The 21,905-nt window shown below is 35.6% G+C and overlaps 1 protein-coding gene across 1 annotated transcript in view; it reads right to left on the bottom strand.

Moving 5' to 3' along the window:
- Nucleotides 1-12,724: 12,724 nt before the first annotated feature.
- Nucleotides 12,725-21,905, bottom strand: part of LOC149793668 (techylectin-5B-like) — a 45,962-nt gene continuing 36,781 nt past the window's right edge. The window contains exons 6-8 of the mRNA XM_089969033.1: nt 20,852-20,948; nt 13,710-13,868; nt 12,725-12,978 (exon numbers count right to left, since the gene is read on the bottom strand). Of these exons, the coding sequence (XP_089825159.1) occupies nt 12,725-12,978; nt 13,710-13,868; nt 20,852-20,948 (510 nt within the window). The remainder of the gene's footprint in view (nt 12,979-13,709; nt 13,869-20,851; nt 20,949-21,905) is intronic.

The raw sequence follows: 21,905 nt of genomic DNA, 5'->3' as shown, positions 1-21,905 counted from the left end.
AAACAGAGCAAAGTTCTCTGTCACAATCGCACTCACTCTCCCTCTTTACCCAATTTAGAAAGAAACGTAATGTATCAAGATTATATCGTTATTTTCTTGGGATTTTGTGGGGTTTTTGTTTGTAAAACGCGAAGCGAAGGTTGTTTAGCATGTACTTTTCGGGTGGATTCGCGAGAAATTAATTGATACAATATTGTAGAGATGTGTGTCATTACACAGGGATACAATGTCAATGAAATGCACTAAAAGTGACGTAATAATCTAACTGATTAAGAGCTGGAATTTTATCTGCTTTGTGTTTGCATGAGTGGATATAAATGTTTTGGTTTGGGAATAGATAATGATTAAATTATATTAAGTATGTGAAATCTCAGTGTGTTCGTTTTATTACCGCGCAAAACCAAAGTCAACGGTTGCAAAAAAACACCAAGATTATAATGTTACTTGAACCTCTCCGTCTCTCTCTCTCTCTCTCTCTCTCTCTCTCTCTTTTGCTTCATTTTTTCAGTATTTCACTAGCTTGCTTCATTCTTCCTCAGGGACAATCAGTTTATTCTCCTGGACCCTCAGGATGAGGCTGAAAGGCTCTCGGTCGTACACTTCTAAAGCCCTGACAACACCATTAGCACAGTGACTCATTTGGTTTGCCTGTGCTGTGCAGGAAAGATAGAAAAGTTATTGAATGTCGGCTTGTTATATGAAAATGGATCATGGCAATGCGTCCATGCATAAATGTTCTTAATGTAGTGAAATAACAAAAAGGTCTTCTTTTGAATAAATACCCATCACATATCTGAAGAAGAATAAGCGAGAATGGGTAATGTAATATAATAATGTATGGGCAAGACTATTAACAATATTAAATTTTCACAGCGTAATTTACGTATTTACATTTACGCCACAGACGGTAACTAAAAGCACTAAATGTAAACATCACAGCCAGAACTGAGTGTCAAACATTGAGACCAATATTCAATATACGTGCATTCCATCAAGGACAATCCAGATAGGATTGTTGTGAGGTTCAGTAATGAGTACAATATAACCAATGAGACATTGATTAAGATTCAGTTATCTCTCGCCATTAGCAAAATCAAGATGAGAACGTACCTATTAATAGGCGTATATGGTCATGGAGAAAGATTCAATACTGCGACCACTTGTGCAATTCAATGATTCCTCATACAAAGGGTGGCCTCATGTGATGGGTACAAAATAATGTTGAGCAATACGGAGTTAAACAATGAACAAGATTCGCTCCAATAGTGCATCGCAAAGTAAACTTTGAGTGTTTCACGAAAATGACACTGTCATTTTCGGAAAATGTGCTGACCACGTAATTGTTTCCTATTACACAGAACTTTCGTCATAGTTCAGGATATGAAGATAGATAAAGCCTGCGCCCATTTTTTTGTCTTTCTAAACATTGAAAATATCTTTTAAAACTCACCACTTCTTGTGTGTTCCCTGCTTGTACTGCATGCCATTTTAAAATTAAACTATCAAATATATCTGAACAAACTGAAGTGGCGAGGAATTAATGAAAGAAAAAGCGTCCTAAAATGGTAATTATCTCCAATGTCGGTGCTACTTCTCTCAATTTGAAATGATATGTTCCTTTAAAATATGAATACTATTAGTTCCATGTGGCTTAAAGCAATGACCTTTTACCATGTATATATTGAAGAATTGTGAAAATTCAGAAAACGTTTCCTGACAGACCCTATCGCAAATGGTTCTCTTCCTCTCCCAGTATCTCTCTCTCTCTCTCACTCTTTTTCCTTGACAAAATGAACGTTGAGAGCTAATCAGAGTTTGTTGGCCGTGTGTGTATGCATTTCTGCATCTATAGTAGGTTCTAGAATGCGTGGCAGGAGCTCTTTGTCGACATAAAAAAAGCGGGTGGTGGGGTGGTGGGGGTGGTGGTGGAATTAGCTATATTGAAGTAGACGAGAACATTTTTCCAAAATTCTCTTGCGCGAGTCGAATGGCGGCCAAATACTTTCATTGAAAACAAAACATTCCAGAAGGCTACGTTGAAAAACGTTTTCCCACCGTCGCATCCTATCAGTAAAGAGAATACTACGGAATAATTTTATGGTCTTTTTTTTAGCCAATCAGAATCACATAAAGTGATATGCTAACGTGTGGCAATATCAAAAATATGAAACTGCACATGTTATAGGAAAACTATACCGACTGTGTGATAAATCATTATATATTATTTTGCACCATGTATATCTTGAATGTTAAATCAATTGATCAATTTTGTAATCTCGAGAATGTCTTTATATATGTTCATCATAGCTATTGCACCACTTGTTTATAGAAGTGATGTTTAGAAAACAAACGACGACTTGTGGTTTGCATATTTATATGCCACTAATGCGAACGAAAGTATAAACTATTCTTTGTATCTAAAATAAAATTGTCGAAAAATACCGTAATCTCTAGTTTAGTTACCTATTCTACCTAATATTATATTTTATAAATCTTAATTATCTATCTATCATGGCCGGTTCACATTTCATTTACTGCATAGATTACAACATCAATATTGCAATTAAAAAATAAAACTTTATGCTGGAAAGACAAGATATAAAAACATTGTGGAAAATAATTTATTTTTTTCATAGTAAAAATTGTCTTCGGTCGCGAACAGAAATGTTTTAGGTGCGCATAAAATATTTTCGTTAGGAAGAAAACGACAAAATGTATCCAGTTTTAACCCCAAGAAAATAATTTTTCCCCCGAGGAAATAATTCCGTTGCAAAATCATTATTCCGTTACGAAAAGACTAATTTACATCATGAGTGGATTTTTTTAAGCAACTAAAGTTACTGAAAAGCTTTCTCTATGAACAGGGTTATTTATGAAACGAGGAAAATTATATCTTCAATTTTCTTCGCTAATTTAAATAGTTTCACCACAAATGAAATCAATAAAAATGAAGAATAGCTGTGCAGTTTATCAAATTATATGAAGTTGTTATTATTTACTTTAATACCTTATTTGTATAATTATTTATAGAATTTTACATGGTAACTGATGATGTTTGGTAAATTTACATAATATATTGTTTACAATTAAGCAGCCAACACCTGCACTGACACTATGGGAAAAACTTTAATTAGTGAGGTTTTGTTGAAGATATATCACTTTTTTCGTGTTACAGTTAACGAATTACCTTTTAATCAACACGCACATATATTGTTTTGGATTTATCGCTGAATGCTCTTGTTCAAACCCACGTTCTTCAATATAGACTCATTCTTTATGCATGCTTTCGTGTAGAGAAAATCCTATGAGCTGAGGCATTTTTTATTTACAGTTGTTTTTCAGTTTCTCAACTAACAAATCAGGTGCTGTTTTCAGTAATGAGTGTTCTAAGTCAAGTTTGTAAAATTTTACTTTCGTTGGCAACTAATACTGGCCAGACTGCCTCATATTTACTCTGTGTAATGTTCACCCATTTAAAGACTATTTCCAATTCTTCCCTGAGTACAATGAGTCCTTAATCAGTTCAATACTGTAGTCCTTATTTAAGTATAATTTATGTACCCTGTCCAGAAGTCTATTGAGAGCTGAGTATTTTTCTCTCCAGGAACAGACTATATTGTGTATACTGTTTGCTGACAATGATAAGAACTGCGCCAAAAATGCAATATATATATATATATATATATATATATATATATATATATATATATATGAGATTTTGTCGACAATACCCGCATGAGTGTTAACAAAAATAGAAATCACTACATCTACTTCAACCATTTAAGCACAAAGATTTTAACGTGTGTTTCTTTCTTTATCTGGCTCTGCACTATCTATCTGTCTGTCTATCTATCTACCTATCATTTACGTCTTGTGTTCATTTCAAAACGGAAGAAACTGGAATGAAACTATGGATACGTTTTTTCATGTTCTTGTTCATTATAATCGCCTTTGATATTCTTCAATACGGATTCTCCCTATTTCCTTTGAGAGTTTTCAAGAACGTTAATTGAGATGAAGTTATCTTCGCTTATTTTTCAGATTAAGTCAAGATTCCTCGGACACTGACGTTTTATTTAAACGGATCTCCATCAGACTTACACGGCTTACGATATACATATATTGGTAGAATATGGATAATCAACTTTATACTTGCTATTTTGACACAAAGGGGTCATTCCTTGCGTAAAATGCCAAGTTTGTCGAAAACAACTCAGTATTTAGACGTTCAGTTATGCTCTTTTTTAAAAGCAAGACTGATATCGTGCGAAAATTCGGGTTATGTGAAAATAAACCGAGTTATTGATTATCGCCATGAACGAAAGACTGGGTAGCCGGACGTTTGAATATGGATAACCTATTTCTTGTCAGTGAGGGTGTTATGTATGTATGTATGTATGTATGCATGTATGTAAAGTGATCTTTTGATATCTTATTTGAATTCTATAAATTTGAGTTACATGAAATATGTACCACATTTCGTCCACGATCGTTTATTATTACACAACATTATATACATAGAAGTTTTCAAACGAGGCAAGTTCTCTGAATTCATCAATATATGTTTTATATCTGGGTGGTGGAGATATTGAGACCACAGGTTGCTCGTTTAATCATTTGATTTTTGATGTTGAAAGATACTGAAAGTTTTAAGAATTTCAAAGGGTAAGAACTTTTGTTCTCAGAGTACTGTCCAAACAACACAGTGCTCTCGCATAGGGCTGCATTGGAATATATATGGGACGTAACATATATAACTAAAACAAATTATATTTTGTAGGTATTAAAGAAATAATCGAATTAGGAAAGTTATATAATGAAAATTTAAGACGAATTTACAGTATTATGAATTAAATCGAAAATAAGCGTAAAAGCTCCACACAAGTACAAAATAATTGAATGTCCCGAACATATTTAACAATGTACTAGTCTGCCAACAGTTCTGATATATCATAATCGCATTGTCAAGAACTCCTTTGAATAAATTCCAACTAGTCCCAGAATAATATTTTAGTGCAATGAACACTTTGTAAGTCCAAAGAATAATCCAAACAAATGTCAGATTATATCTAAACACAACATTGAACACATCTGTAGGCAGATGTTAACACAAGAATATATAAAATAATATGAAATAGGAATGGATTAGTTGCTCAGATCTCACCTACGAACTACGTGACAATGCACAATACCACACCTGACCGACCCAAACATTGGGAATAATAGAAAGCTTCTTAGAACCCACCTGGCTCCACTAGCCAATGTCAAATTACTTTAAACTTCAATATATGGGTTGAATTGATCTTGTATACACATATGTATAGCTCAAAACCTTTAAAAATAGAACCTACTCCCATGGACAAAAAGTTAGCAATATAATACCTTTGCATTATAGATTATCACGACAATTTACAGTCATGAACAAAAATTACATAACATATAGATATACATTACATATGTTACTAATATTTATTTGAAAAATCTTGCATTTGCTTCCTCACGAATTAGTTTTTAAACGATTTCTTGAATAAGTTCCATAATATTAGTCTTTTCATTAAGGACAAGGCAGAAATTGTAAGGCTGGCGTTAGCGCAACGGAGCTTGCTAACATACAAAGCGAATACCAAACAAGTTTGGGATCACACTGAAGCATTCTCCGGCAATGTGAACGAGAAGTATTCCCGTTTTGTGGGTTCAAAGATAACTTGATCATCGGAATGAAGCCAAACGAAAACGGACCAACTTGTTGACATTAAAATTATTCAAAGTAGAGGCAAAACCAATGCAAAAGACTGGTGGAATGTTTCCTTTCCTAGCAGACATCCCAGCAATGTTAGCGGCTGCAGCTTCCGCGGTTGCAAAATGGATACGCTAAGGACCATCAGAACTGCGTCCTGAATTACTATAAAATATAGACCGGTGAATAAAGTCTTCGATACGCGGTACAACTGACGTGATCCTCCTAAGCAGAGGTCTTCGATTCTCGGTACACCTAACAAAAGGCCGCGTGGCCACTCACCCATTTGATTTACTAGCTATGGCAAAATCAGTCAAGCACTTCCGATGTATCTGTATACGTCATGAACTTTGATCAATGATTCCACATACAAGGGAAAATGTCAGCATCGACTTAGATTTAACAACATGATGTGGTACTCATTGTGTCGCATGCATAGTAACGCCTAAATATCTTTTGTATATTGACTCGCACGAGCTTGCACCTTCTCTTGAAGTTGCTGATTACTTAACCCGATGCTATGGAGGTCAATCTCTGTTTCATTCAACCATCTCTTCGTGAACTCGGCTGGACCATCCAATATGTGGACATCGTATTAAAGCGTTGCAAGTACGCGATCATTCACCAACACCACACGCGCTTCTTGAGATACCATTGCCAGTTAGAAACTATACTTAATAGTATACGAAATGCAAATAAATCTTTACAGACCATACTTAGCCTGACGCAGAACTGATTTGGATCTGAGCAGCTTTGCTGCCAACGATTTGACCGAATTTACCAGCCGGGTTGTCGCTGATGTCGACATGGGAACAGCTGTGAGTTATGAAGATCAAACTTGAAAACTGCAAACGTGAAATGTCGACATTGAGCAGGTGTTTTTGTGAAGCCGCGAAGAATCTTTGTAAGATACCTTGAGGAAATCACTGTGAATCAGCGAATCAGAGACTCTGGTGTATTGGTTGCATCTATCAAAGGCTACGTTGATATTGCCAATACAGAGATGAAACAATACGTGGTTATAATGATCACAGAGGTGCACCCATCACCACGTGAAGTAACTTCATGGAGGAGATTTTGTGGAATATTAAAATGTGAAACACAGGAACAAACTGACGGAAAATCTTAGCAAATGGTCGAGTTATTTTCAGCTCTCTTGAAAACGGTTTGATTGATGTAAACGCCATATTTTATAAATGCGCGTGTCCGGATCATACGTGTTTATCATTATGGGACATAAAGGTTGGTGAGGTCGAATGGCGATGTTAATAAATAGTCATTGGCTTCGTGATTTGCTACCTTATATGTCAGTTATAGACCAAACCAGCCTTGGTATTTTTTTACGATTATTTCACACTGACAATCAAAGCATCATTAATCAGCGGGGATGAATCTCAGTTGGAAGGAAACAACATTTATCCAGTCGGGTACTTATCTGTCTTTGGTCTCTGAGTTTAAGATTTGTTATTACATAAAAGTGATGAATTCTGACCGCTGTGATGAAGTTGCGGACTTGGCGACGATGTGTTGGACCAGCGTACAGCAGTTACTAACATGGATATTAATTTTGTCCACTCGTGATGAATATATGTTTCAAAATGGTGTTTTGAACCACCCTAATGTACCACTACCAACTAGGGGCCAGTTTGTGCTCATAATGTATTAGTGCGTGAAAATGCCAGATAATAGGATGCACCACCGTCGGGCTTGAAATCAACCAAAGACTGTTTCTAAAACGAAGAAGTGAGCTTAAACCCTGAATCCTACTGGGATATATTTTCTGTTGAACATGTTAAGCCAATATTGACTCATCTAAGAACAGAAATATCTCGAATGTTATTTAACAAGAACGCACTTGTCCGTTTAACAGTTCTGAGACAAAAACGCTCGGTACAGGCACAAAAGTAGAAACGTAATCGTTGTGTTGAGACTTAAATATCCCCCACCTCCGAAATATTTTCTATGATGTTGTGATGGTTGAACAAGAAAAGAATAGGGCTTTGCTGGAAGTGCGTACACAAATTGCTTCTGTTAAAGTCAGCATTTTGAGCATATAGTTTCCATGATGACAATATTAATAAATGTTATATGATCGACGCCTAATTATACCAACACTGCAAAAAATTTAAGCGGAACAACAGATGTGAGAAGAGAACAGCGCTACTCGTGAAATACAATCGCGTGTGTGTACGAATACCAAACCGTTCTCATGGCTACTGAGAATGAAATGTTTACAGTGGTTGAGTTCGAGACCGTGTTAGCGGAAATGGAAAACTACAGGGAACTTAGAACATATATACATAAACGAGGGTAGTGGATTTACAGACAGGAAAAGTCGAGTAATGTCCCGTTAAAACAGAAAATTGATATAAATGCTAAAAAACTCTGACCTTCCTTCGCAAACTACGAAATACAATGCCTGTATGGCTCCACTACTGCATAAATCAAAATAATGTATGAAAAAATCTCAACCAGATTGTATCAGATACTGAATCTTCTGAAGTACTGCCCAGCTGTAACAAAATCTTATATCAACCAGAAACATCCACAGCCTATTACTGATAGTATTAATCCATTAAAAATCTTATATCGAAAAAAATGCTTTAAAGACAATACCTTAGAGTATTCATGCAAAAGTGCTTGGTTTCGATGGTATGGAGATAAAATTGTTTGATATGGATAAAATGATACCAGAAATGGAATATGGTCTATTTGAACCATTAAATAAGCTCATAATACTTAAAACATTTTCAGCATTATCCGGACGCTTTATTGTAAACCTCATTGAATATCTTATAAAAAAACGACGTTCAAAAAAGTCCAATAGATAGCAGAAGATATTGTACACAAAATCTGGGAGGGAACGGAGTTTGAATAGCAAATTTGCAAACCTTGCAGGGTAACTAATTATATTGTACACAGTCTTGGTCTGTAACATATATCCAATAAGTGTGGCTACAAGATACAAATGATGACAACAACCAATGGATTAGACCGATAAACCAGCCCATCCCCCGGTTTAGGGGCTGATATCACCTACTCATTAAAACATGCAAAAGTCTGCATACACATTTGTCTGCACACATCGGTTTACATTTAATACACTTACCAGTATTTCTCGCGGCTGTGGTGCTGCTGTCGGCTGAAGGGTACTTTTGGTGGCATGTTCGTTATATTTCCGGACCAAATGTATTTGGTGACCTATAAATCCACGTGGAATAGCACAACCCTCTGTCATACGGAAAGATTGAATTTCGCGGTCGAAATAGCTGTTACCAATTACCAGTATATGTATAAAGTGTACTTAGGTTTGTTCAGGAAAGATTTTCAGGCAACAAAATATAGCACAATTTAATGAACAGGCGACATCATACCCTGGTATTGTCCATCAGTATTTGGGGGGATGGTTTATCGGACTACCAATGGATTTGCTCGCTTCTTACGTATTTCTCTTTCTTTGGAAAATAATTAATAATCCCATCGCAGAATAGACTTCAATACTTTGTGGTTCAGAAAAACAGGAGCCCGAGAATAAAAGACAGACATAGACAAATTAATTGCTTTTATTAGCCCTTCCATGCATTTCAAAATTATAACTGAATTCAGATGTTTTACAATTTTTTCCAAAAGTTTCGATTAAAGCACATATATATATCTCGTGAGAAGAAACTGCAGTTATTTTCTGACAAAATTTGAGTTTAGTGTCTTGAATGTGCTACAGCTTAACATTGTATGAAAGATGCAATACCATAGACTACTTAATGTATTAACCTGTTTGGAGTTGATGACGAAACACAAAAGATATCTCCAAGATAATCAGCGATCGAGCATGATTATATCTCGTGAGATCCCCATAAACAATAATAAACTAATTGTTTTATAAAAGTCATTAAGTGTTGATAAAAATCTTGAACTGGCTAGTAGGAAGTCAGTACAACAACCATAAAGAAAAAGTATTTCTGTGTCTATATATATATATACGCCTGGCGAAGATAGAGAGATATTACAATTTACAAAATACAGACACAAGATAAAATTTCCTTTTAATATTTACGCAAATTTCGAGTCTATCTTATTTCCAGTTCAAGGAGCAGAAAAACAATCCTGATAAATCTTCGACAAGAACAACTCAAGATCATATTCCTTGTGAAGTAGCTTATAAAGTTGCCTGTGCTATTGATAAAAGTTTATCAAAGTCAAATGTATCTTGGAGCGAAACCTCCTGTTCCTTTTCTTCTGAAAAATCTTATCAGCGAGGTTGATGTCATAATGATGTTGTTCAATAAGACAACAACGATGCAACCGCTGACACTAAAACAAGAAGCTGATTTTGCTGCAGCAGAAAAATGTAATATTTGTGAGCGGGCGTTTACGACTGCGCTTGCGCCTTGAGATTGTGTAAAATATCACTGTCATGCTACTGGTGAGTATCGCGGTCCGGTACATGACAAATGTAATTTAAAATATACCACACCAGATATTGTTCCTGTTGTCTTTCACAATTTTCGTGGTTATGATTCTCACATTATTGTTTAGGCGTTTGGCAATAAGGATAAAATAAATCGTCTGAAAATTAACAACAACGATAGAAAGAAAATGCATCCCAGATAACACAGAAAAGTATATGTCATTTGTCAAGTTAAGATTTATTGATAGTTTACAGTTTACGGACTTGACCCAGCTTGTTGTTATTCAGCACCTGGACTAAGCTTGGATGATTACTGAAACATAGCCAAATAAAATTGGAGTTGTTATTAGACCCGGATATGTTCTGTTTCATCGAGCGGGAAATCAGAGACGGAATAAGTGTCATAACAAAAATGTATACCAAGGCTAACAATATAAATATTTACACAACTATGACAATACAGCACCATCAAGTTTTATACGTTATCCTGATAACAATAATCTTTGTGTGTATTCAATGTCTGAATCTATGCCATATGGTGGTTTAAGATGGATCATTCAAATAAAGTTGTTTTTTGTTGTTGACGAAACTGATGAAATCGTAACAGACGATATTAGTTATTGTTTTATTAAGTTGATCTTGACTATCCTGTTCATGATAAGCGTAATGATCATCCATTTTGTCTGGAATCAAGGCTAATCGACTACAGTAATTTATCAGAAAAACAACAAAATTATTCACAGTATAAATCTTTTGTTTATAAACTAGTTGCTAATCTCCTTAACAGGCAAAGATACGTTTAGCAGTACAAAAATCTAAAGCAGGCACTTGATCACGATCTTGCATTAAGAAAAGTTCATCGAGTTTTAAAATTGAATCTGTCATATTGGATGAATAATTGTATCGATGTTAATGATAGCCGATTAGCAGTTGCAACAACATATTTCGAAATAAACTTTTTCAAGCTCATGAACAACAACGTCTTTAGCAAAACCTTGGAACATATTAGAAAGCGAATCAATATTGAGATCGTTAATAACGTGGCACGTCGATATATACTTGCTACATCTGATGATTTTGTTAGTATGAAAAATGTTACTGAAAATCTAGTAGCCGTTCATAATTGAAAGACAAACTTGAGGTTGAACAAGCCGGTTTATGTTGGGATGGCAGTACTTGAGATATCAAAGTTCCTGATCTATTGGTTTCACTATGATTGTGTTAAGGTTAAGTGGCCTGATGCAGAGCTGTTATTTACAGATTCTGACTCGCCAACGAACAAAATAGAATCTGATGAAATTTATCAAGAGTTTTACGATAGCCGAGAATTATTTGGTCTTTCAGATTATCCATAAAACAGCTTATTTCACTGTGAAAATAACACAACAGTTATACTAAAGTTTAAGGATGAAACAAATGATGCTCCTATCGTTAAAAACTGTCAGATAATAAAGTTAAAAAAGAGGTAAAGGCGTCAAAAGAAATGTAGTAGATAAGGTAATCGGTTTTGATAACTATAAGGCTGTTGAGATGATCACAATAAAATCTTATCGTCCTAAAATTGAGTCTAATATTATCATACAATCTGATCTGGGTAATTATGATGATAAGCGATTTTGTTCTGATGGGTTATAAAAAGTCGGACAGTGTTGATTTTAGCAAAGTGGAATTTGTAGATTGGTTATATATTAAATTTTATCTGAATGTCACAAATAGATGTGGTAAACGTTTAGTAATCTATCTCGAAACACTGCATTACTCATATACAAGGGGATTGTTTCTGATTTCAGTCCTACTGTTTTGACGACGATGATGATTTATTTGATAGGTCCTTGAGTTAGGTACTCGATGATGAAATCGATTATGTTGCCTCAACAAAATTGCTTTTTGTATTCATTTTGCTAGTTCGGGGTCTATGGGTAGTGAGTAAGATTGTCTGGTCGTCCTAATACAACGATTAGTCTTTATATTTTTACCTGATCAGAAAATGACACAAAAACATGCTGAAAGATAATTATGCTGTTAACCAAGCATATACCACCAGATGCTAATGAACACTTAATATGCTGATTCAAATTAAGACAAACGCACGCACATGGTGAATATCACTTCTCTGCTTAATGTAGAAATACGAAATTTCTATACATGAAATCTGACAGCGTGTGTGTGTGTGTGTGTGTGTGAGAGAGAGAGAGAGAGAGAGAGAGAGAGTGTTGCGTGAAGTCTACTGTTTATTGAGTGGCTTTTGTGGAGACTCAGTTGTCGAGCTGAGTAATCTTGTTCAGTGGTGGAAGCCGTTGTATCACAGGAAAAACACAGAGCTAGGTTTCTATTAACCACTGTAACTGTATTGCACAGGATTGGGTCTGAGGCTCTTCCGAGTCTAGGTGAAGAGCGATTACTCTTACATAGGGATATTCATTCTGATATGGAGCCTGAGAAATAGATAACATATAAGAAGAATGGACAACACTTGATTTTAAGATATCAGCAAAAATAACCAAACAACAACATTTCTTTTGGAAACCAGCTTAACATTTAATTTTTGAAAGATTACTTTGACATATTATTTCAAGTCCTTATCTCAATTTCATGTCAACAAATTTCAAAGAACCCTCGTTTCTCAAATGATCATACCATATTATTGAATTAGTATTGTCCTCTCCAGGAATCCTATATATTCCGTTCAGGTTTGCATTGAAACAACTCCCATACCACCATCCTCCAGAAAAGCTATGAGCACAGTTATTTCCTCGATTGTTGTCTGGTGTTGTGAAGTCCATACCATCAAATTGAACATTGTTGCTGGATATGTGAGAGTGAAAGGTGTCTCCTTCAATAGAAATCACAAAATGTAGAATTTTTGTGTTTGATACCCAAAATATTATGTTGAGATGCGTAGTTTCATCTTATGTTCAAAAACAAATGAGGGACAGTTTTTCGTTACGATATGGTTATATGGAACGAAAACATTTTTACTGTTTTCATATGCAAGCTACAAATGAATTGGATCAGACCCGCACCGATTCGAACGTGATTTACTTGTTGAGAATATAATTTTTTTTTCAAGCACATTGAACTACAACTAGTGAGACTTTCCCTAAAAAAAACATCCGCAGACAGTAGGTTTTGGGTAAGCTAATATAACAGCAAGATTATGGAAATCATTGAAACTCGTAATGGCTGATATAACATGTTTATATTCACCCATAAAGGTTATGGATGCATTCAGTAAATTAATGAAAAGAAACAAAATCCTTAACAAGCTAGTATTACACATATTTGCGATTTGTTTACCTGAGCGTTCAAAATAAATCTTGGGAAACAAATTATTTATTCCAATGGTCTTATATATATATATATATATATATATATATATATATATATATATATATATATATATATAATCTTAAACACAATCGCATTATCGAGAAATACAAGGAGGACACAGTACAGTAACAACTCTGGTTTAATGTGATAATTATATGCTCTCATATATTTTTATCTATTCCTTTTTTAATGGGGAGAGCGATAGTCAAGTGCTCGTTAACCCCTCATACATACCTGCCGTTCCTGAATATCCTTGACAATGAACTGTGTAGAGCGGCACACTATCTATGTAAAATTGGGAATATTCCGCATAGTATTTCGTATTATTGGCCGTCTTCATATCTACTCTGAGAGTTTTATGCTGCCTTGTAAGCATGTACAGCGCACGCAGACCTGGTGTAAATATATAACAGTATTTGCGCAGACTTAAAAACATATTCATCGAAAAATCTGGGAATATTGGGGATCGTTGTTTTCAAAATAAACGAGTGTAATTACATTTAGACCGTAAAATAAAAAACTATGTGAAACAAAATACAATTACATTCTATTTCGACTGTATTATTTTTGAAACAGCATATTGAACTTAATGTTTTGAAATCTTATCTAACCTTCACTGTCGACAATTATTGTTATAAGCTCTCTTATGTTTGCATACATAAGCAAAAATAACCTTGTGAAGCAAGTATATCATTTGGTGCATTCTGAAGAAACAATACATAATGCTTACACAATAAGCAGCTTAAACGTTCGTATTAATATGTGCACATATCTTTATAAAGCTTATTGGAAAATATATTTATTAACATCTGATAAAAATATTAAGGTATTTCATTTTTATGTTAGGAAACACAGATTTCAGAGTAAACATCATTTAGATGCTAAATCCAATTTACGCGATTTTGAGCTTAATTTGGCTAAATATAGTGAAGAGAAATAAGGAAAAATGGTAAAATATGTATATTGCATATATATATATATATATATATATATATATATATATATATATATATATATATATACCGCTCCAGTGGCATACGTGTTTAGAGCGTGCTCCACTGATGCGAAAGGTTGCGGATTCAAGCCCCGACCTAGTCATACCAAACACTTATAAAAATGGTACTAACATCTGTCTATCTAGGCACTGGTCGTCCTGGTGTCAGGATAATGTGACTAAGTGGGACATGATACAACATGCCTTCGGCATGATGCCCCATTGACTGACACACTACAGGCATTCTAGGGACATTAAAGCCACATTAAAAATTCAAATCACACACACACACAGATTATGAGTACACACACACACTCGCACACACTCACACACACACACACATATATATATATATATATATATATATATATATATATATATATATATATATATATATATATATATATATATATATCCAACTTTTGCACTCGCTTTTGGCCTTCGAGGTAAAAAGTGACAAAGTCGTCAGGTATAGAAGAAGTTGATCTGTCACAGCTCCGTAAATCGAAAATGCCTAGACAGCATTCAAATACTAGGATACGAAAAGAAAACACAAGATAACGATCCATTTAAAATATAAAATGTATTTAAAAAAATAATTTTCACTGAGGGCCAATAAAGCTATTAACATGCAACATTGTGAAAAAGGTGTTGCGATAAACCTGTGATGAATCAAATTTACAGTGAAGACCATATATGATGACGAGACCTATAATTGCAAAAAGAGGTGGAGAATTCGTTGGTTTCTGCTTTACCCAGCCTCTGTCCTTTCAATGAATTTTCTGTCCAGGTTACTTTTACGCGTAAGCCTCTATACTACTCAGTGGGACTATTTACCAGAGGGGACATGTTTAGATACATTATTAGATATTGGTTCGAGGAGTACTCTATTTCAGTCGAATACGCAACCTAATAAGGGCACACTGTATCATCCTATCCTGCACAAGTGTACATGCATTTACGTATGATATAGATGATGGCCTAAACTTCTATGTTCTAATATATTACCTTGTTTTTTAAATTACTTTCGATGCATGGAATTCCATTTGCATTCCCACTATCAAAATTGTAAGTGCGAGCGATTTGCTCACTTAAGCATATCCCGCCTTTACATAATCCAGCCTCTAAGAACATGTTAGACATGAATATATAGTACTATTTACGTTTAAAACAACAGTGAGACTTGTTTTCTCTAGCTGCAAGTCGCAAACTTGTATATAAATCAACGAAGCATCCTTATATGATTCATCACTAAAATCGTGAGGTTACTCCAAGATTAACGATACTCAATGGTTTGTGCCATATATTGCACCCAGCTGCGACTGAGACAAGAAATAACTCAAATTCACAGGAGCACGTATTTCTAAATGAATAGTTAGCTGCTCTTAGCAGATTTGTTATACAGTGCATTCATCTGAAAGACAGAACTATTATTCACGGAAAAAATTGCGGCTATTAGGTGATTTGTCTTCATGCGGCATGTTCAGATGATGTCGCAAGATGATATGTCGCAAGGCATATATCGAAAATTGTGTTCTATGTTTCATTTAGATGATTATGTGATTCACGGCATCAATTAGCACAAATTAAGGGAGCATAATCATCATTTCGGTGTGTCATTCCAAAGCCAAAGGACAGACTACTTCCGTCGTCATTAATTTCATCCGTATTGAATCCGAGGAAGTTTATGGAGATGGAAGCCACTCGGCAGGTTTGTTTCTACCCACATTTTTATGAAAATAAAAAGAATAGTAATGGAGATGCACTTGCATATTATCTATGGTCTGGATAATCATGTAGACCAGGACCGGCAAATAGTCCGTCGGATGGATTTGTTACATAGGTATGTTGCAAAGAATAATGAACATATAATGCTTTATCCAAATCTATGTTTGATAAAATGCTTTGTTATATAAATGGGATATATTCTTTAATGTATGTATCTATAAGCCAAAGTCGAAGTTACTTTGATGAAACTAACCGTAACTTTACAATATTTGTTAGATAGTTTATTATGAATACTTATTTCTGTTACTCTGGCAACGATACAAAACATGTTAAGATCGATTGCTTAAAGGTCTTTTATTTAAAAGAATAAACAGTCTTTCACTGTTTAGTACACGGAATTATTTTGGCTAGATCAAGGTAAAGATTTTTAGCGATTGATATTAGGCTGCATAATATCGGCAAGTAGGTCATGATTTTTAAATCTCGGCTTTACCAGTATTATTGGATACTTTCGTAATCCGACGCCGATTCCAATAACAACTTTCAAAACGTATCCAAAGGAGATAATATAACGACGTGATTTCTATATTATGAAGTCTCCTGGCAAGCCATATGAGTCGCTGGATAATATATTTATTAAGTGATTTATTAAGCGATGTGATATGCTTCTGATTAAGGACAAGCTTCGACCAGTCTTTAGAAGCAACATTTGGTTGAGAATATTGTTGTATCAATAAACAAGATAGGCAGGACTACTCGTGAATAATTCACAAAGTTAGAACCATAATCTCAAATATGAATCTTTCAAGATTACTCAGCGAGATATTCTGTCCTCTGTGCACGATTCATCAAGACATTATTTCGCTGATACATAGGTGTGACCGTTTTGTAGTTCTGTAAAGTCTCAGTCGTTCTCGTTGTAGGGCACGTTTATTTCTGCCGCATGCTTGAGAAGATGCCCTTCACGTATTCACAGACTGAAAAACATTCTTCAGCTGAAATAACACCCACAATGGGTAAATAACGTATCCTTGTAGCGATTATATGACATAGCCAAAGATGGTTTAAGTTTGCAGAGATTCAAGATGCCAGGTAGGCTGTATATTTACCGATTTGTGTGTACTCGAACAAACATGCTTCTACGTTAATTTAAGAATTGTTCATTGAATATCAAAATTAGATTATTCAGATCTTATTGCATCACTATGTATTGTGCTCCTCTGTGGACAAACTTTAGTGAATGTATGAAAAGACAACTAGTTATTGGCTATAATAATAGTCTTGGTTTAGACATAACGTTCTATACTTTCGTTAGCAATCGTTTCCAGTATAGAAAGTAACCCAAATATAGAATATATTCAGTCTATTTGTAATTATGAATATAAACAGTTTTGTATAATGATGGTTTGAATTAGGCAGCTTTATATCAGAATCAGCCTCTCATCAGTCTGTTACCTCTGTCTGCGTGCTTTCGAGTCTCGGATTCGGATTCGGCCAATGTGGGTATGTGGGAAAGCTTGCCAGTAGCTTCTCGTGGGGCGGTGGTTCTTTCTGGAGTTTTCCCGGGTTCTTCCTCCACCATTGATACTGGCCGCCATGCAGGGTCGGCGCCAGACTATCTGGCGCCCTAGGCAAGGTTAGATTCTGGCCCCCCCCCCCCCCGAGAATATCTGATGTTTCGGTCAGAATGAATCTACCCGATTATTTGTCCCTGCATGAAATAAACCAGGGTAAAAAACGACCATCAATACAACTGAAATTTATTTATTTATTTTTCAAAACTGTTGTTGATTTGGAGAAATGCTTCCCCTGAAATCAGTGCCCTAGGCGGCCGCCTAGTTTGCTTATAAGGTAGCGCCGGCCCTGCCGCCATGTATTGACTATCTAGTTCTGAAAAATGGCGTTAAACCATACAACAACAACAACATCAGCCTGTTATTGCCTACCTTACAGTGAATGAGTTTGAAAAAAGCCACTAATAATATATATATAGCCCATGTCTTTTTTGTTCGTCGGCAGCAGAGTCGGAAGTCAATGTTCTGTAGGTATTATTGTATACCGATAACTATGTGTCGATTACGTGATCTTGATACCCATGGTCTGTGACTCTAGCAAGATTTTCTTTCTACATGTCTGGATGTTACGTTATAAACGGTTGATTGTGATTTTACGAATTCAAGTATGCTGAGTTACCTCGAAGAAAGCTTTGTCTCGTCGCGTAGGTAACCTAACATAGCATAGATTTGTTTTCACATCTCATGTCGCTTTTCTAGCTGAAGTTTGAGACCCGTTGACACGCATATATTATAAATTGAAACATGCAGCTCCAACAATATACCAACTTCTAATGTCTCCATGGCGATTAATACATTTCTTTTTCAAATTGCTTCTCTACATTGTACCAACGATATAAAAGTAAACCTCTTTGAGACATGTAGCTGATACTTCTTCAATTTGTCCCTGTCGTATAGAAATAAGGAAGTCTAAATAGTCGTCGTACGTCGTCTTTATTTGCATTAAAATCTTCTGGGGCCGATGATTGGCCGAGTGTCCGAGTGGTCTAAAGCGCTCTCCGTTATGGATCACTGCCATCTCACCTCTATCTGCGTGGGTTCGAGTCTCGGATTCAGTCAATGTGGGTATGTGAGAAAGCTTGCCAGTAGCTTCTCGTGGGTCGGTGGTTCTTCCCAGGGTTTTCCCGGGTTCTTCCTCCCCCATTAATACTGGCCGCCATGCAAGGCCTATCGTGTGCTGAAAAAATGGCGTTAAACCCCACAGCAACAACAACAACAATAAAATCTTCTGTCTGCAATTAAAATGTTATTGTTTAAATGGAATATATACATATCTAGTAGGCTCCTCAATAATAATAATAATAATAATAATGATAATAATAATGAGGACTTTGTATAGCGCCTAATCTTTAGAAGCTCTAGGCGCTTTAAAACATTAGACAACACCTATAACATAAAAATCATATAATAATATTATTACAAAAACAAACACCATGAAATTAGAAAAATATTTCTAAAAAAACAAACATTCTGAGAATATTTCAGGTAGGAAACATTATCAGGTCTTTAAGTTTGTTCTTGCAGTCGAAATAAGTGAGTTTTGAGAGCCCTCTTGAATGTGATCACCGTGTCTTTGTGTCTAAGTGCAGTGGGCAATTCATTCTACGTTGCTAGGTCCTGGTATGCAAAAGAACTCTGTCCATATGACTTTGTTTTCATAGTGGGAATAATAAGTATACGATTGTCAGAAGAGGAGCGTAAGTTTCTTGCTGGTTTCTACACATGAGTGAGATCGGATAGCATGTTGGACTAGAGTCCGACAGTGAAACGTAGCACAGAGAACACATTTTGTGTTTGATTCTCGATCGAATGGATAGCCAGTGTAGGGTACAGAGCAGTGGGGAGGTGTGTTCTGATCGTGGTACTCTAAGTATGATCCGTGCAGCTGTGTTTTGAACTTTTTAAGGTTTCTGGAGTATATATTGGGATGAACCAGACATAATTGAGTTACAATAGTCCAGTCTTGAAAGTACTAATGAACACACAAGTGTTTTAATGGCATCAACTGAAATATATTTGCGAATGGAGCTGACGCGTCTCAGCTCAAGTTATGCTTCCTTGCATATGGTCATGACATTTTGATGCAGTGTGAGAGTACTGTCCAGAGTAATACCTAGGTTTCGTACTGATTGTGTGGATTTAATGTTGGTGTTGCTGATATGTATTGTTTAAGGTAAAGGGATGTGAATGAGAAAGTCTTTATGTTGTGATCAGAATGGCCTCAGTTTTAACATCATTCATCTGCAGCTTGGTACATGCCATCCATTATTTCACATCAGAAATCCACCTCTCTACACCTTGGATGGTGGCATCAACTTCAGTTGGGTGGCTAGATTTGTATATTTGGGTGTCATCAGCGTACAATTGGTGAGACGCTGGATGATGATATATGACACTTGAGAGAGACTGAGTGTATATAATGAAGAAAACAGGTCCAAGAACAGACCGATGTGGAACGCCACAACATACATCAACTGGGCTGAAGTTTATTCCATTTGCAGACACAATTTGTGTCCTGTTGACCAAGTAGGACTTGAACCACAGTAAGGCTGTATCATGAATGCCAAATACATGCTGGAGACAGTGAAGTAATATATCATGGTCTATTTCTCAAATGCGCAGACAAATCAAGGAGGGTGAGGACTGTAATCTTTCCGCTATCCAAAGCAGAGATAATGTCATTAACTACTTTTAGAAGTGTAGTTTCAGTACTGTGGCAAGGGCGATATGTAGATTGCACATTGCTAAAAACACTGTTTGAATTTAGATGAGATACAAGCTGGGATAGAACAACCTTTTCTAAAATGTTTGATATGAATGGGAGATTGGAAACTGGGTAGTAGTTCTTTAAATCGTTATGGTCTAGTGTCGGTTTCTTCAGCAGAGGCATTACAATAGCAGTTTTGAAAAATGATGGGATGTACCTATTCTTCCATCATGTAGACTATCTTTTTGTTTGTGCAAAACTTAGATATCTTATATCGTGATCTGGAAGTAATATATTCTTTGAACAAAATACAATCAAAGATTTGTCAATTCATTGATATATCGCAAAACCTCATGCACATTGTATACTTTACCTAACCAAAAATTGCCTGTCAAATTCCCAAATCCGATCTCGTATTCTGCAAAGTTCCGGTTAAATGACACACTAGCATCAACACGCCTTTGGAACACCTGTGAAGGACAGATACAGAGGAATATGTCATGTCAAAATGAGTACAATATGATTTTCGTTCATACTGACACTTGAATATATTTACAGTTATGTGAACACAAAAAATAAAGCATCGTGTAATATATCGATCTTTGCTTCTTTAATATTCAGCTACTACGTCCCAAAAAGACACATACTCACACATATATATGAATATATAAAGTAACTATTTAACCAACATAAGCTTTGCCCGAGTGGTCTAAAGCGCCCTCCGTTACGGATCATTGCCATCACCTCTGTCAGAGTGGGTTCGAGTCTCGGATTCAGCCAATGTGGGTATGTAAGAAAGCTTGCCAGTAGCTTCTCGTGGGTCGGTGGTTCTTTCCGGGGTTTTCCCGGGGTTTTCCTCCATCATTAATACTGGCCACCATGCATAGCCTATTGTATGCTGAAAAATGGCGTTAAACCCTACAACAACAACAACATAAGCTTTGCTCAAATGCACGGAAGATGTTTTTAATAATAATGATAATCATAATGATAATAATAATGATACTAAAAATTAAAAAAAATCATTCATTAGAGCAAAGAATCTGCGTGTGATTTTGTACTTCTAGAACAAATTTCCATGCAATGTACATGAATAAGTATCAAGTACTTTAACCTAAACGAAAAAGGATTCAATAATAATTGCATTAAACTTAATTTGTATTAATCCTCTCTTTTTGTTATTTCAATGAAAATAAACATAGCTGTCTATGTTTCGTTAATATATATTAGGTGGTTGATGCTGCTATTATTGTTATTATAGGTTTTATGTTGTTGTTGTAGGGTTTAACGCCATTTTTCAGCACAAGATATGCCAAGGAGAAGCTACTGGCAGGCTTTCTCACGTACCCACATGAACTGAACCCGAGACTCGAACCTACGCGGACATAGGTGATATGGCAGTGATCCCGAACGGTGAACGCATTAGA

Source organism: Sinohyriopsis cumingii, chromosome 8, assembly GCF_028554795.1.
Source record: "Sinohyriopsis cumingii isolate HCF-2022 chromosome 8, ASM2855479v2, whole genome shotgun sequence".
Classification (NCBI taxonomy): Eukaryota; Metazoa; Mollusca; class Bivalvia; order Unionida; family Unionidae; genus Sinohyriopsis; species Sinohyriopsis cumingii.
This window is presented reverse-complemented; position numbering and strand designations above follow the sequence as displayed.